Source organism: Chlorocebus sabaeus, chromosome 1, assembly GCF_047675955.1.
Source record: "Chlorocebus sabaeus isolate Y175 chromosome 1, mChlSab1.0.hap1, whole genome shotgun sequence".
NCBI lineage: Eukaryota > Metazoa > Chordata > Mammalia > Primates > Cercopithecidae > Chlorocebus > Chlorocebus sabaeus.
The window spans coordinates 3,901,279-3,915,494 of record NC_132904.1 but is presented as its reverse complement, the minus strand read 5'-3'; the positions used below and the strand labels follow the sequence as shown (position 1 = coordinate 3,915,494).

Genomic DNA, 14,216 nt, shown 5'->3' with positions numbered 1-14,216 from the left:
ACATCTGAGGCAGATGCAGGAGGTGCCCTGGTAGAGCAGGTGGAGGAGACGAAATTGTGGGCAAGTGTCCATCTCCTCACTGGCCTGGCACACGTGCCATCTCCCCTTCTCACCCATATAACCCACTCCTCCCTCTGCAGCCCCAGCCCTGAGGGTGCTGATGGAGGTGCACATGCCCAGGACAGCCCCTGTTTATCCCCATGACCCCCTAGGTCCTGCCACGAGACTGAATACAAAGGAGATGCACGGAAAAGTCTGCTCCATAGGACCCATCTGAAGATCCCGGGGAGAGGGAAGCAGATAACTTGCTGGTGGCTGGTTGATTTAGTGAGACCACAGTGGGGCCACCATTCTCAGGGCTCCACAGCATCAGCTCTGCCTCCCCTTCTCATCCCACTCTGCTTGTGGGCACGCACACACCCTAACTCCCAGGGCTGACAAACTCCATCAATTAAAAGACCCGGTGGGGCACTTAGCACAGGGCCTTCCTCCAGTTCATTTGCCAATCTAACCGCTTGTATCATGAAACTCCCCACAAAAGGGCACCAAAGGTGAAGACAAATCAATGCTAACAAGAGCCTGCTGAGCACACTGGGAAGCGGGCAGTGGGTGTATGGGAGGGAGGAGGGGACAGGTGGAGAGGACCCAGAGGCACGAATGGGTACGTCAGAGGACCTGGTGCCAGCAGCTTCCAACATGGGGGTGTCAGCCTACTATGCCTCCTGCTGCCTTCACTCCATGTAGCCTGGGGCTGGGTGTACAGCATCCACACACAGAAAAAGATGGCTATAAGGTTACATCCCAATGATCTGGGACTTACCTGGACCATGAGGTAGACACAGTGCAAAAGAAACAAGCTTTGGAGTCAGCTTAGATTCAGGCCTCCCTGGAGGGCCCTGGGCAGGCTTCTTAATCTCTCTGAGGCTCAGTTTCATTACTTGCAAGATGAGTGTAAAACTACTTCCCAGGAGTGCCCATCACTGAACACATGCGTTGGGGCCTCTGTTATGCACCTGGCACTGTGTTGCATGCTGGAGATGTAGCAGAAACATGGTCAGCAAACTCTCTGGCCCACAGGGAATGTTCCATGAGGGAGGTGGATAGTAAGTCAGTCACCTAACACAGGAAATGTATGATTCCTATGGTCATGGAAGCACACGGTGTGAGTGTAAGAGTCAGGGAAACCCGAGGGTGCCAAGAGGGTCCTCTCTGAGAAGGCATGATGTAAGCTGAAACCACAGTGGTGAGGGAAGTGGGGCTCAAAGTTGATGCAGATGGACAAGGCAGGACATGGCAGATGCTCGACCACGTTGGCTCCTTGGCCCCTCCTTGTGGAAGAGATTTCTCTACCAAGTAGATGAAACTGTCACTAAGTAATGAGTCTCTATGCCCAGAAACTCCAAGGATGCAGGGGACAGAAATGAAAGGTGCAGGGACGGAGGGAGGGGACATGCTGAGGGCTTCCTCCAGACTCCTGAGGAAGGCTGCATCCTATCCTCCTAGCTTTCTAGTTCAGCACCCTGCAGAGGGCCAGCGCCGGGGAGTGGTTCAGCACCCTGGAGAGAGACCATGCCCCACAGGGGTTCAGCACCCTGGAGAGATCCAGCTACGCTCTGGCTCTGTGCAGCTGTCCAGTCACACACATTTGTACCTACTTAACTAACATCCCAGGCCCCCACTAGACCAGTTGCTCACCCTCAGCTTCATAGCATCTGATCACTCCCAAAATCCACCTTAAACATTCCTGACCCCCTAAGCTTTTGCTCAAGATCTTTCTTCTCAGTTCTGCCTGCAGAAACCTCACTAACCCATCAAAGCCTGGAGCCAACACCATCTTTCATGAAGCCCTTTTCCTGATTTACTCTGGGGCCTTCGCCACACTCTGCTTTTTGCCTACCCCTCCTAAACTGTGTGTTCCCCAAGGAACTGTGTCTGATTCACGTCTTTCTTCCAGTCCAGCACCTGAGAGGCAGAATGTATGCTTCAGAAATGAATGAGTGAAGTTTCAGAAGTAATTTTTACAATTGCCACCATTTGTTGAGAACTCATGATGCCAGAAACTGCTACATGCTTCACACACACTTTTATTTACAGTTTGAGAAACTGAGGCCAAGAAATGAGCAACCTGCCCAAGTTCACACAGTTAAGAGGAGGCAGAACCTGGATTCAAACCCGGATCAGACGGCACAGCCTGTGCCCTTGACCGCGGCTCCTCTCCGCCCCTCTCCAACCCCGTGTGCTGCCATCTGCCAGTCCCACGGCATCTGAGCACAGCAGCCACGGTCCCCTGAAGTGATTCTGAATCTTTTTATAGCCTGAAATTGAAATCACTGATGCTTCAAATTAGAACCCCAAAATGAACGAGCCAAGATTTCAGATTTGCAAGTTGCCGAGCTGCCCGCATCCACCTTCTCAGCAAGATTCCTGGGCTGCTCCTCAGCCCGGACCACCTGTTCCCAGTCAATATGGAGGACAAAGAGAACGACCTCCCCAGGCCCGGAAGGCCACGCGCAGAAAAGGGATCCAACCTCCCCGCCATGCAGGACTCCCCACGGAGCAGTGGCCTCTGCCTGGGAGAAGAAAGACCACAGTGCATTAAGCCTCAGAGAGCAGACCCCAACGCTGTTAGCCTCAGAGAGTGAAGACCCCCAGTGCTATTAGCCTTAGAGGGTAAAGGCCCCCAGTGCTATTACCCTTGGTCAGTGGATCCTGATGACACGGTGAGAAGCCACTGAGCTGTCAGGACAGAAACACCCCATACTCAGAGGGATGCAGGGCAGACCCTGTTTGTCTTTGGTGTGAATGCAATGAAATATTGGCCTTGATGACCAAAGCACCAATGTGACCCTGCTCAAGAATTCAGCAGTCACCCTGGGTTCCTGCTAACATCAGCTGGTCTTTGGTCTTTAACTTGGTTATTAAGTAGCCATTTAAAACCATTTAAATAAGAGCGGAAGAAATTTTGGGGGTGGGGTGCAGAGAGTTTCCAGATTGGTCATCAGGGCCACCAGCAGGACAAAGTCTCTCACAATATCCCAAAAGGCGAGCTAGAGAAATGTGAGCTGTGTGCTGTGGCTGAACCATTAGACTCAAGGGATGCTGGCACCAGGCAAACCACAACAGGGCTCTGGCCTTGGCCCTGGGATTTGCTGCTAGAGGGCAAAGTGGGCATCAGGAATAGGAATTCCAAGGTGATCTAAAAGCCAGACCCACGCCAACACAGAATTGTACAGGGTGGTAAGTGCTCGGGGAGCAGGAGTTTGAGCCAAAGGAGGAGATGTGCCTGCCAGGGACTTCGGAGGCTGGGGGGCAGGGTGGGGCAGGTACCTGTATTCGCGACGTTCCCCACGACAGAGGCATAAGGAAACCATGGCTCATGTCCTCTTGGCTGGAAGTGTCTGAAGGACTTGGCACAGGCTGGGTGTGCTCTGTGACAGCTACATGCTTCACATAATAGTGGTAACGAACATCAGTTATTATGATAATATTATCATCCCTGTTTGTTCAACTAATAGCCACTGGTTTCCTCTTCTGAGTCGGGCATCATTAATGATGATGAAGGACAAGATGATGATCCATGACAAGTACTGACTGAGGCCGGGAGAGGTGATGTATCTTTAGTTCCAGTGCTTTGGGAGGCTCAGGTAGGAGGATCATTTGAGGCCAGGAGTTTGAGACCAGCCCAGGCAACAAAGCAAGTATGGTGGTGCATGCCTGTAGTCTGAACTACTTGGAAGGCTGAGGCGGGAGGATCTTTTGAACCCAGGAGTTCAAGGCTGCAGTGAGTTGTGACTGTGCCACTGTACTCCAGCCTGGGCAACAGAGCAAAATCCTGTCTCTAAAAAAGAAAGTTGATTGAATGCCAGCCCTGTGCTCCACGCCTCTGACCAGCCTCTGACCAGCAGTCCACTGCTGAGAGCTCAGTTTGTCTCAGGTGATTCTACTGTCACAACCATACATTTCATCGACAGGAATACCGGGACCCAGCAAGAGTAATGACTGATCGTGCTGAATCTGGACTTCATTTTCTTTCCTCCAAGTAATATTTAAGTCTGAAGCTGGGGAGGAGGGGGTTGACCCTTGAGTAGCGAGCTCTAACAACTGTTCCTCACGCCTGCTTGGTTGAAAAGTCAAACATGCTAGAGGCCACCTCACATTTCTCAAGTCCCATTTTAAAATACCAGCCTAAGAATTTATTTTTTTATTTTTTCAAGACAGAGTCTTGCTCTGTTGCCCAGGTTGGAGTTCAGTGGCGCCATCTCGGCTCACTGCAACCTCCACCTCCCTGGTTCAAGCGATTCTCCTGCCTCCGCCTTCTAAGTAGCTGGGATTAACAGGCACACGCCACCATGCCCAGGTAATTTTTGTATTTTTAGTAGAGGCAGGGTTTCACCATGTTGGCCATGCTGGCCTCGAACTCCTGACCTCAAGTGATCTGCCCACCTTGGCCTCCCAAAGTGCTGGGATTACAGGCATGAGCTGCCACACCCGGCCTTACAAGACCCTCCCAGGGTCTCTGAGGAAAGCACCAGGACATCCCTCTTAGCATCCTGACTTAAATACAAACCACGAGTATAAAGCAGATCCACACCCTCTCTCGTGCAAGTATTTAATACGAGGAAAAAGTAATTAGCAAACTCGAGCACCACTTTGCAAGGATGAAGGATACTGCTGCCTGCTTTAACTGCAAGGGAAAACCTATTTAGAGAAATTAACGCAAAAATGAGATCGGCCACTTCAGGGCCAAGAAAACAACCACAAAAACCATAGGCGTCGTCGGAGCCCTGCAGCAGGCGGGTGAGGAATGGCCCCAGGAAAGTAATTAATGCTCAGGAAGCCTTTTTCCTCTGACAGCAAACAGCACCACCTGTGCCAAGGGGGGGGCTGGACATTTGTCTCCTGTGTGAGACAACTTTCTCTAAGACACCCTTTCCTATGTACGAGATGGATACTTTTCAAAATAGGAATACTTCGATTCCAGGAAATCTGAGAGAAACGTCTGAAAGAAAGAGCAAATAACACAACCTCACCGCCTAGGGGTTAATGTTTCCTGTCCTTTTTGTTTTCTTCTGTGCCTACACTGGGGAAAGATGGTATGAGACGATATTGTGCTGAGCATTTTGCTTCTGCCTTTCTCACTAAGCAGAACGTAGCCTTTCTCGGCTGGTATTAAGAGCTCCTTGTAAACATCATTTTTAATGCTTTCTTATGAATTCACAACAGATGTTCACTGTCACTGAACCATTCTATTAGCCCCGCCCCCTCCCCGCCTCAACTGCTTGTTTTTGCCACACTGTAATTGCTACCTGTTTTTATTTTATTATTATTATTATTTTGAGACCGAGTCTTGCTTTGTCACCCAGGCTGGAGGGCAGTGGCCGTGATCTCAGCTCACTGCAACATCCGTCTCCCAGGTTCAAGCGATTCTCCTGCCTCAGCCTCCCGAGTAGCTGGGACTACAGGTGCCCGCCACCACGTCCAGCTAATTTTTTGTATTTTTAGTAGAGACGGGGTTTCATCGTGTTGGCCAGGATGGTCTCGAACTCCTGACCTCAGGTGATCCACCCGCCTTGGCCTCCCAAAGTGCTGGGATTACAGGCGTCAGCCACCATGCCTGGCTGATTTCTGTCTGTTTTTTTAAGATTATTCCCTTAGCATGGATTCCTAGATGTAAAATTCCTGATTCAGCTTTATGGCTCTTGTTACCTACTGCCACATTGATTTTGAAAACATCTATGGCAACCTAGTCTTTCCCCCAGCAACATGTGAGTCCTGTCACCAGCAACGAGTATAGTCACAAAGAAGTATTTGCTAATTTGAAAACAAAACGGGCACCTCACTGCTTTTCTTCTTACTGTTTGCCCATTTACACATAAAGCTCATCAAAGTGTTGTTCATGCATCTTTGAGCCATGACATTACAGAGTTGGACAGCCTGGGCTGGAATTCCACCCTCTCCACTCACCAGCTACACGGCCACAGGCCAGTTACTGCACCTGTGTGCCTCAGTTTCCCCATCTGTAAAATGGGGAGGAACACACATGCTGTACGGATGACTCTGAGGGTTGGATGGGGCACTGCAGGGCTTCTAGCGCTTGGAGATCCACCTCAGCTGCTATAAACAAGGACACGGGCTTCTTGGGACATTTGTTGCAAATGTTGTTTGCCCTCTGCCTGCCTGCTGTTGAGTTGAATCGTAAGGATGTCTCAGATACAGGATATTTTAGATCATGAAAGTCACTCAAGAAACAAAATTTAGGTTGTCAAAGAAGGGGTTTGTGGAAGACGGTTCTCGTCTTAAGGAGATTAGCGCAGCACCAGCTTGTGTTTGGGTTGAGGAGACTTTAGTTGGCAGGCCACGTCAAGAGGCTGGAATGTCAACTTGGGCCGGGCCAGTGGGTCACCGCCTGTCCTGTCTGTTGGGACCCCCAGCATCACCACTGCAGCTTTCACGGATGCCCCAGCTCTTGCCTCATAGTTCTGATTCAGGGTGTGTGGGCTGGAGACCAGATTTCTATAAACCTCGGGTGACTGGGACGCCCAGCCAGATTTCACTGAGAGAGACCTACGGTGAGCCCCGCAAGACATCAAAGTGGTGTCCCCACCCCCACATCTCCTTAAACACTTGATGCACTACTGTCCTCCGGGAGCCACCCACAGGCTTAGGACGTATCATGAACTTCGGAAGCAGCCTCTGACCTCTCCAGCCCCATGTTGTGGGAGTGAAGGGGCCTAATCAGGGTCATCTCAAAGAGACAGCAAAGTCTTCAGCGAACTCTTACAGCAGGCTGACTCTCCCTCGAAAGACTCTGGTCTCGGCTTCCTGACAAGCTCCAATCATTATGAAAATCAGTTTGGACTGGGTTTCCTGTTGTCACCAGAGGGACGTGGGCCTCTGTCATTCCTGGCTGGTGGAGGCCCCGTCGTCACCTCTGACCTGCATGGAGAGAAACACCTGCCCTGCTTCTCTCAGGGGCTGCCACTGCTCCAGCATCCACCCCTCTGCAAGCCATGGCCTCGGCCTCCCCCTGCAGGTCCCACGGGCGATCTCCACAGGGGCATTCAACTTCCCGCTGCCCTGCCCCTCCCACGGCCTCTAAAATCTCTCTGGCTCCATCTCCGCTGGGCTGGTTGACATTTCACAATCTGGAATGGCTCAGTGTCACTGGCTATCTCGGGGATTCCAGCACACCAGCTGATCTGAAATGGTAAATCACACCGTCCACGGAGCTACTGTGATCAAATGTCCCTATCCACGGGACATCCGCTTATCCTTCACATCCACCTCTGAGGTGAACCTTTTATTACCACACAGCTTGTGCGATAACATCTGTCTGTCTGATGAGATTCCCGATTTGGCGACAGCTCAAAGCCTTTGATTGTGGTTGGTAGGGTCAGGGGGTGGTCAACCAGAAACAAAAACAATAGCAAAAGAACGAACTCTTCCCCAAAGCTTAGGTAGGAGAAAAATAAATTCTACAAGGTAAGTACCCAAGAAAGTCACGCACAGCAGGAAACCATGACAGGCGCCAAGGCCGAGAGCTGGAGGGCCATGTCAGGGCATTCTCACAAAGTTAATGAGGGAAAATGAAGTTCTGGAGACGCCAAAGACGTTAAAAGCCAACATTCACTTCAAAGGGTGCCCCTTCATCCAAAAGTTCAGACCGCAGCATGCAGTTTTAAAGAGAAAATAAAAATCTGTCACACTTTCGAGGTTCTTTCAAATAGCAGAGAGAAAGGAAGGTTTGCCAAGGGCTGCTTGGGGTAAGGAAGACACAGTGTCTGCATTTCAGGCAGCTTTTCACGTGGAGACCTTGCACCTCACCGAGAGCTCAGAAACCCCACCGACTCTAGGGCTGGCTGCTCACCAAAAAGAAAATTCACGTGAGACACGTGACGCTGTTTCACACCATCCCTCCAAGGTCAAAGCTCTTCACTGAAAATAGAGAAACATGGTCTGATGGAACAAACACGCACCTATTAGGCTATACATGATTTTAATATTCCGGTGGCAAAATCCAGTCGCTAGGAACACAACTCAATGGAATTCTCAGTCTTAAGCCCCTGCAGGAGAATTTCTGAGTCCCCAGAGGCAGGTGTGGACATGAACTGTGAGGAGCCAGGATCATGCAAGTGTCCAGCTGCCTGCGCCCCACACCCTCATTAGTGTAAGACTGGTGTACAGCAGCCTTGCAGTGCTGTGGAGGGCCCAGTGCTCCTTGGGTCATCTGTGATATCATAATGCAGGCACAGCCCTAATGCATCTCAGGACCAGCCATTCCTAGAATACTGGAAGTCAGAGGTTACCCAGAATATAAAACCTGCCCCCAAATAGCAAATATATTTGCATATCAGAAGTTAAAAGCAATGTCAAAGGAGGTGCTTAGAAACAGAAGTGTGGAAACTCTCAAAGCTTCAAATTTCCACAAAGGCTTCAAGCCGACAGGACAGGTGCACCTTCTCGGCCCCACCCAGGCAAGTGCTGCAGCCACAGACAGCAACATCTTCTAACCCAGTGTGGCTCTGCTCACCAGGCAAGTGCGGGGCCCACACATGTGCCTCAGCAGGGCACGTTTCTTTTATTGATGAGTTTATCCAGGAAACAGTCCAACGAGCTGAACAACGGGGGTGCTCTTGCATCTGCAGCCCTCTTTTATTATTGAAAATCAAGAACCAAGAGCGACCTATTTCAACACCCGCCCCCATCCTGCCTGTCACACATGCACACACTCTTACACCACCTATAGACTTCAGCCTTGCTGCTAGGCCCAAGGCCACACCCCCCCCAACACACACACACACACACACACACACACACAGGAAGGGGACTCACATCCCAACTGCATCCTACAGAGGATGATTCAACCCAGGCCCTCTGTATTTTCATGAAGGTTACAAATCGAATTAACCCCCGAAGCCACGGCAGGCTCCTGTCTCCATCATTCTAGTGGGCATCCAACAGTTTCAAAGCACAAAAACCCAAATAAATTCATTTCTCATTCAAATCAGGTTCTGATTGGTCGATAATCATTTAAATATATCTTCCAGCAAATCAAAGAGATCCACAGGACGCACTCAGAATAAGTTTAAGCACTTGCTCCATCTTACCTGGTTCTCTAACAGTCTCTTCCCTTCTGACTTTCCTTCGCCCCTTAATAGTCCTGAGGATCTCTAAGGAGATCACTAGCAGAATCACAGCATGATCAGCCAGCTTGGGAGCTTAGGCCTGACTGGGAGAAATGATCGCAGGTAGCCCTCTCACCATGGGCTGGGATGTGGGATCCTCGTTTACAGAACGAATATCTGGCCCAATGGCAGGGACCACCACATGGCTGGCTGGATGCCACGTACTCTCCCCTTCCACCCGCATATGGAGTTCTGATGTACACGAGGCAGGGTTCAGGGTGACATAGAAAAACGTGTGCATCCAAGAAACGTGCACTCCCAATGAGGACCATTTGAGTCTACAGAGCCTTTAAAATATCATCTTTTTCAACCTATAACGTTCTTTTCCTCTTCCTGTTTCCAAAGAGTCACACGTTCCTTTGCTTAACAAGATTAAAAGTAACACCTAAACTCACAAAAAGGCCAGGTGATCAGATGCACTGGGGCCCCTGACCCCTCGCACACACCGACGTGCCAACCCTAGGGACTGTTTGCTGTTTGGAGAGCCGGGGCACTCACACCTCTATTCTCTAAAGGAAGAAAATGCTCTTTCCTTTTCAGTACCAGCAAACGCTCATTTTCAAAGCATCTGAATTCCTAAGTTTCCTTTTTGCACCATCGACGCCAGCCATCCCTCTTGCCCGGGCTCCTTGGTCTTAGAAGGCTATCGTCCAACTGACAGGGTGGTTACCACAACCTGCAAATCTACGAGCTCTTAGCTACCAATGTTACAGACCTCACACCAGCAACTGCCACACAAGAGTGCTTGCCGACTCACCCGTAGGACACAAGAACGGATGATGACTCCTCTTGGTACCTATTTATGGAGTCACACCTAAGCCACCCACAGATCTGCACATGTCCCCAACATCATGGTGACCACATGCCTCCACTTTCTATCTTCTACTTCAAGACCAATGGCCAAATTCTACAGACTTTTCCTCCTCCAACGGGTTACGGCCAAGGCCTCCAAGACAAGCCCAACACCAGGTCCGCAGGCAGAGGCACCCATGGTGGGAGAAATTGACCAAACAACGAAAGTTCATGGCAGACTCCACAAGCACCCCCAGACTGGGCCTCGTGGCCGTGCTGCCAGGACTACGACCTCCTCCCCGAGAGTCGGCGCTCTCCCCAAGCAAAAAGATATAGACACCTGTGTCCCTACCTCAATCAAGAAGTCCCCGGTCCTTAGTCCGGCTTGCCATGCCACCCCACCTTCATCCACGGACTCCAGGTACTGCAGGGCTGGGAATGCCGGTGTTGGTGTGAATTCTTCAATGGGTGTGTCAGCTGGGAAGACAAGCAGCACCTGGTTACAAGCCTGGGAGATGTTTTCCAAATTCACATTGCCTGACCTCCCCAAGGGACCCCGAGAGGAAGTGGGCCCGCACATCTCCCATCGCAGGTGGCTGGTCCAGGCCAACTCTCCCCCAGGAATGGCTTGAGACTCATACTCATGGGCCGATGCAACTCAAGCAATGAAGTCAACCGCACCTTGGTGCCGCCATCATATTTCTTGGCCTCTCTGCTGAAACCACGGGATGATGTGCTCTGTGGTACATGTCTACACGCCTGTCATTTTCTTTAAAAGCATCAGTGACTAAACATTTTCGGTTCTAAAAATGGAAAAGTTCCTCCCCTGCCACACAGAGCTACAGAAACACCACACTAAACCACTTGCCAAATTTACATCTACGTAGACTCGCAACCAAGGGAATTCAACTTGGAATGCGGACGGAACATCACGCTGACCCAGTGGGTGGCTACGAATTTGGAATCTGCTCATGAGTCCCGTCTACAGGGACCCCAGGCCTCTGTGATCACTCTGTGTGTGACCAGTGTCCCTGGGCACTGGTGTGTGTGTGTGTGGGGGGGTGCTGAGCCACCACTGCCCAGCACAATGAGGCTCAGCTTCTGGGGCCCACACAGCTGCCAGGTGCAACTCCAGGGCAGGAGACGGACTTTCCTAGGGAGGCATGAGTGGCCGGGGGTGGGTGGGTGTGGAGATGAAGATTCCAGCAGGGGGAGGGGAGAGCAAATCACACAGACAGGCGCGGACGCTCTCACAGAGACAGCTGCAACTGCTCTTTCTCTCTCTGGACAGCTTGCTATGAAGCTGCCTGAGTCTGAGGCAGGTGGGCACGCCAGCCGGGGAGGAGGCCTCCTGCAGCACAGGTGCAGGACCCCTGGCACAGCGCGTAAGCCCTGAGATGAAACTTCCACATGGCTGAGCCACACACGCGGTGGGCGGATGTCCCCTCTCACGGGGAGGCGATGCCATTTTGTTTTCTTTTGGAGGGGAAGCTGTGCGTGCAGGGTGGCTGGCGGGTGTTACCGCCATGGACGGCATCCCTGAGCCTCCCACGACGGGCCACGTAACGTGTGTGCTGCCGGCTCAGTCCATGGCAGAGGGGACCATCTTGTCACATTTTCTTTGCAAAGTCACCTTAGAGGCAAGCACACAAATGCCCGCTGCCCTTGGAGCCAAAGCCCACTCCCAGAATGGGGCAGTTTCTAGTGCCTGAAACTCAGGCCTGGGCAATCCTGGGGATTTGAGAGCCGGAGCTCTGTGGGCAGCCACAGTCTGGCTCAAGTAGAACACAAAATTTTAACCACCCCATCATTTAAAAACAAAAGGTAGGAGGGGGCAAGGGGGAGAGAGACCCCATTCAGAACAACGTTGTCTACAGAAAATTAAAAACATTCCTCAAGGAAGCCCTGACGCTTTCTGAGTAAGGCGCAATGTGAAAGAACATGGTTGTCTAGCAACCAAGTGCCCCCAGGAAAAATGCTTATTTAATGCTTATTCCTGAGCCAGGAACGTTTTGCATGCAGGCGTACAAACACACACACACACACACACACACAAACATGGGAACATATTCAGGCTCGGAGCGGCTGCTCTTACCTTTGGCCCCTCGAAGCACGAATCCAAAGCCCTCATTGTCTTTTTTCTGCAGGACCACCGTCTTCTCCTCAATAATGCAGTCACTGTAGAGAGAATTCCGGGGACAGCGACCATTATTGTAGCCCGTCATCATCACCGCGGCCGCTCCTCCGCCGGGGACGTTCATCATCATAGCCAATTAATCACCCCAGCTCGCCAGATCCAGGCAGCATGGAGGAAAGGAGGCAGCGAGGGTGCAGGAGGAGCGAAGGAAGAGGGGGGTGGCTACCGGGATAGGCGAGCGTGGCACAATGAGACTTGCAGGGTGGGGGCAGGCAGAGCCGGAGCCAGCCGGAGGAAGGAGTCATACATGGTGGGGCGGCTGCCGGAGGGATGGCTGAGCTGGAGGCTCAAGGGGGGCTGGCCAGGACGCCGCCCAGGGCAAAGAAAGTAAGTGGCCCGAACGGCGGCGGCGGCAGCGGCGGCCTCAGCAGCGGCGGCGTCGGGAATGAGCTCCTCCGGCTTGTCCCGGCCACACGCATCTTCCAGCAGAGCCCGGGAAAACCAGCCAGAGGAGAAATGAGGCAGCAGTTTTGTTTTGCTTTTCCTTGAAGGGGGTTAAAAAAAAAAAAAAAACAAATCCTATCTGCTCCCCGCACGAGCCGGCAGCAGGCACCAGAGACGCAGGGACCTGCGCGTCGCATCCAGCGCCCCCTCCCTCTCCCGTCCCGGCGCCGGCGGTGTGCGGCAGGCAGGAGCCCCCACAATCATCTGACGAGCCCACAGTGCGCCCGCCCGGCGGCTGCCTGGGCGTCATCCCGCGCAGAGCATCCGCAGACTGGGCTGGGAGCGGGCGGGGAGCGGGAGGGGCTGGGGCTCTCTCTGCATCCCCCCCTCCAGCATCACCCCTGCCCCGTGGCCGGTGGGTGAGGCCGGTGGGTGAGGGGCTCCCTGGCAGAGGACTCAGGACATTTCGGTCTCAAAGCCCCTGAGGACACTGGACCCCTGTGGGGATGATGAATTCATTGCTGGGGGAACTGGAGGGGGTATGGGCTGCCCCTTTGAGATGACAAGCTAAAGCCACACTGCTTGCCTCTTGCCATGGCATTTTTTTTTAAAGAAAAGAAACCAGAAAAGCTCCAACTTTGCGCTAGCTGCCACAGCGTCCTCTCGCTTTTCCTGCTGCCACTCGCCACATGTGGTCCAGCCCCTGAGGCACCCAGAGTGTGTGGGACGGGAACTGCTCAGTGAGCCTCCAGGCTGCGGCTGAACTGTCCTCCACCCTCACCTTCTGGGTGGCCTGCGGGGGCAGAAGGGGAGTGAGATGAAGGCCTGCCGGCACCCTGCTAGGATTCTGCTGCTGCCCGGAAGTTAGTGGGGAGCTGGGAAGGCCTCTGTGGAAGGGAGCGTGGAGGGAGGCCTCTGCAAGGTCTTGCGGGGCTGTGTGTGAGCCTCAGGGGTGAGGAGAAAGGACACCAGGCCAGGGGCCCAGCCGGAAAAAGCTGCAGATGGGCCCTGAAGAACCCAGCAGGCCCCCGTCGCACAGGGGAGTCCTGGGAACACAAATCTCAAACAGAGCCACGTGCTGATGGACTCTTGGTCCCAGAGGAGTACGGGTCAGCTCTGCCTGGCACCAGCACCAGGTTCACGGTTTACAGGAAGCACAGGGCCTCAGGTGCAGCCAGCTGGTGACAGAACAGCCACCCTAGATTGGGGGGCCCCGGGGAGGAGGAGGGATGGGGCAAACGTGGATGACGGGGCTCAGCGTCCTGCACAAGGGATGGGCAGCGGCCCCTCAATCCTCCCATGTTACAGATGAGGCTGGTGAGGCTCAGAGAGGTCGGAGGACCCAGCTGGGGAACACGTGCTTTTCTCACCACTCCACACACCCACCCCTGACGGCATCAGAGGGCCGCACATGGAGGCATGCTGCGGTGACCCTGTCTTCCAGGAATAGCCGGGCATGAGTGATACCTTCATAGCTGAACACCAGGACAATCCAGGTGACTGGTCACTCCTGTCTCAGCAGCTGGGACGGGGGTTCTGGCCCTGGACCTTCCTTCCCCTGCACCCTCCCCAAAGACAGCCTGCTAAGTGCAGGGAGCTCCACTCTGGGGAACTCGGTCACAACTGTGAGCCCCTCTTGGCTCAGCCCCGGAAGCCCA

At 52.8% G+C, this 14,216-nt stretch overlaps 1 protein-coding gene across 7 annotated transcripts in view; it reads right to left on the bottom strand.

Annotated features, from left to right (window-relative positions):
* Positions 1 to 14,216, bottom strand: part of SHANK2 (SH3 and multiple ankyrin repeat domains 2) — a 662,741-nt gene that overhangs the window by 181,671 nt on the left and 466,854 nt on the right. For all 7 annotated transcript variants that reach the window (XM_037998869.2, XM_073008675.1, XM_073008685.1 and 4 more), the window contains 2 exons: positions 12,073 to 12,155; positions 10,330 to 10,454 (listed from right to left, as the gene is read on the bottom strand). In XM_037998869.2, coding sequence (XP_037854797.1) covers positions 10,330 to 10,454; positions 12,073 to 12,155 — 208 coding nt within the window. The remainder of the gene's footprint in view (positions 1 to 10,329; positions 10,455 to 12,072; positions 12,156 to 14,216) is intronic.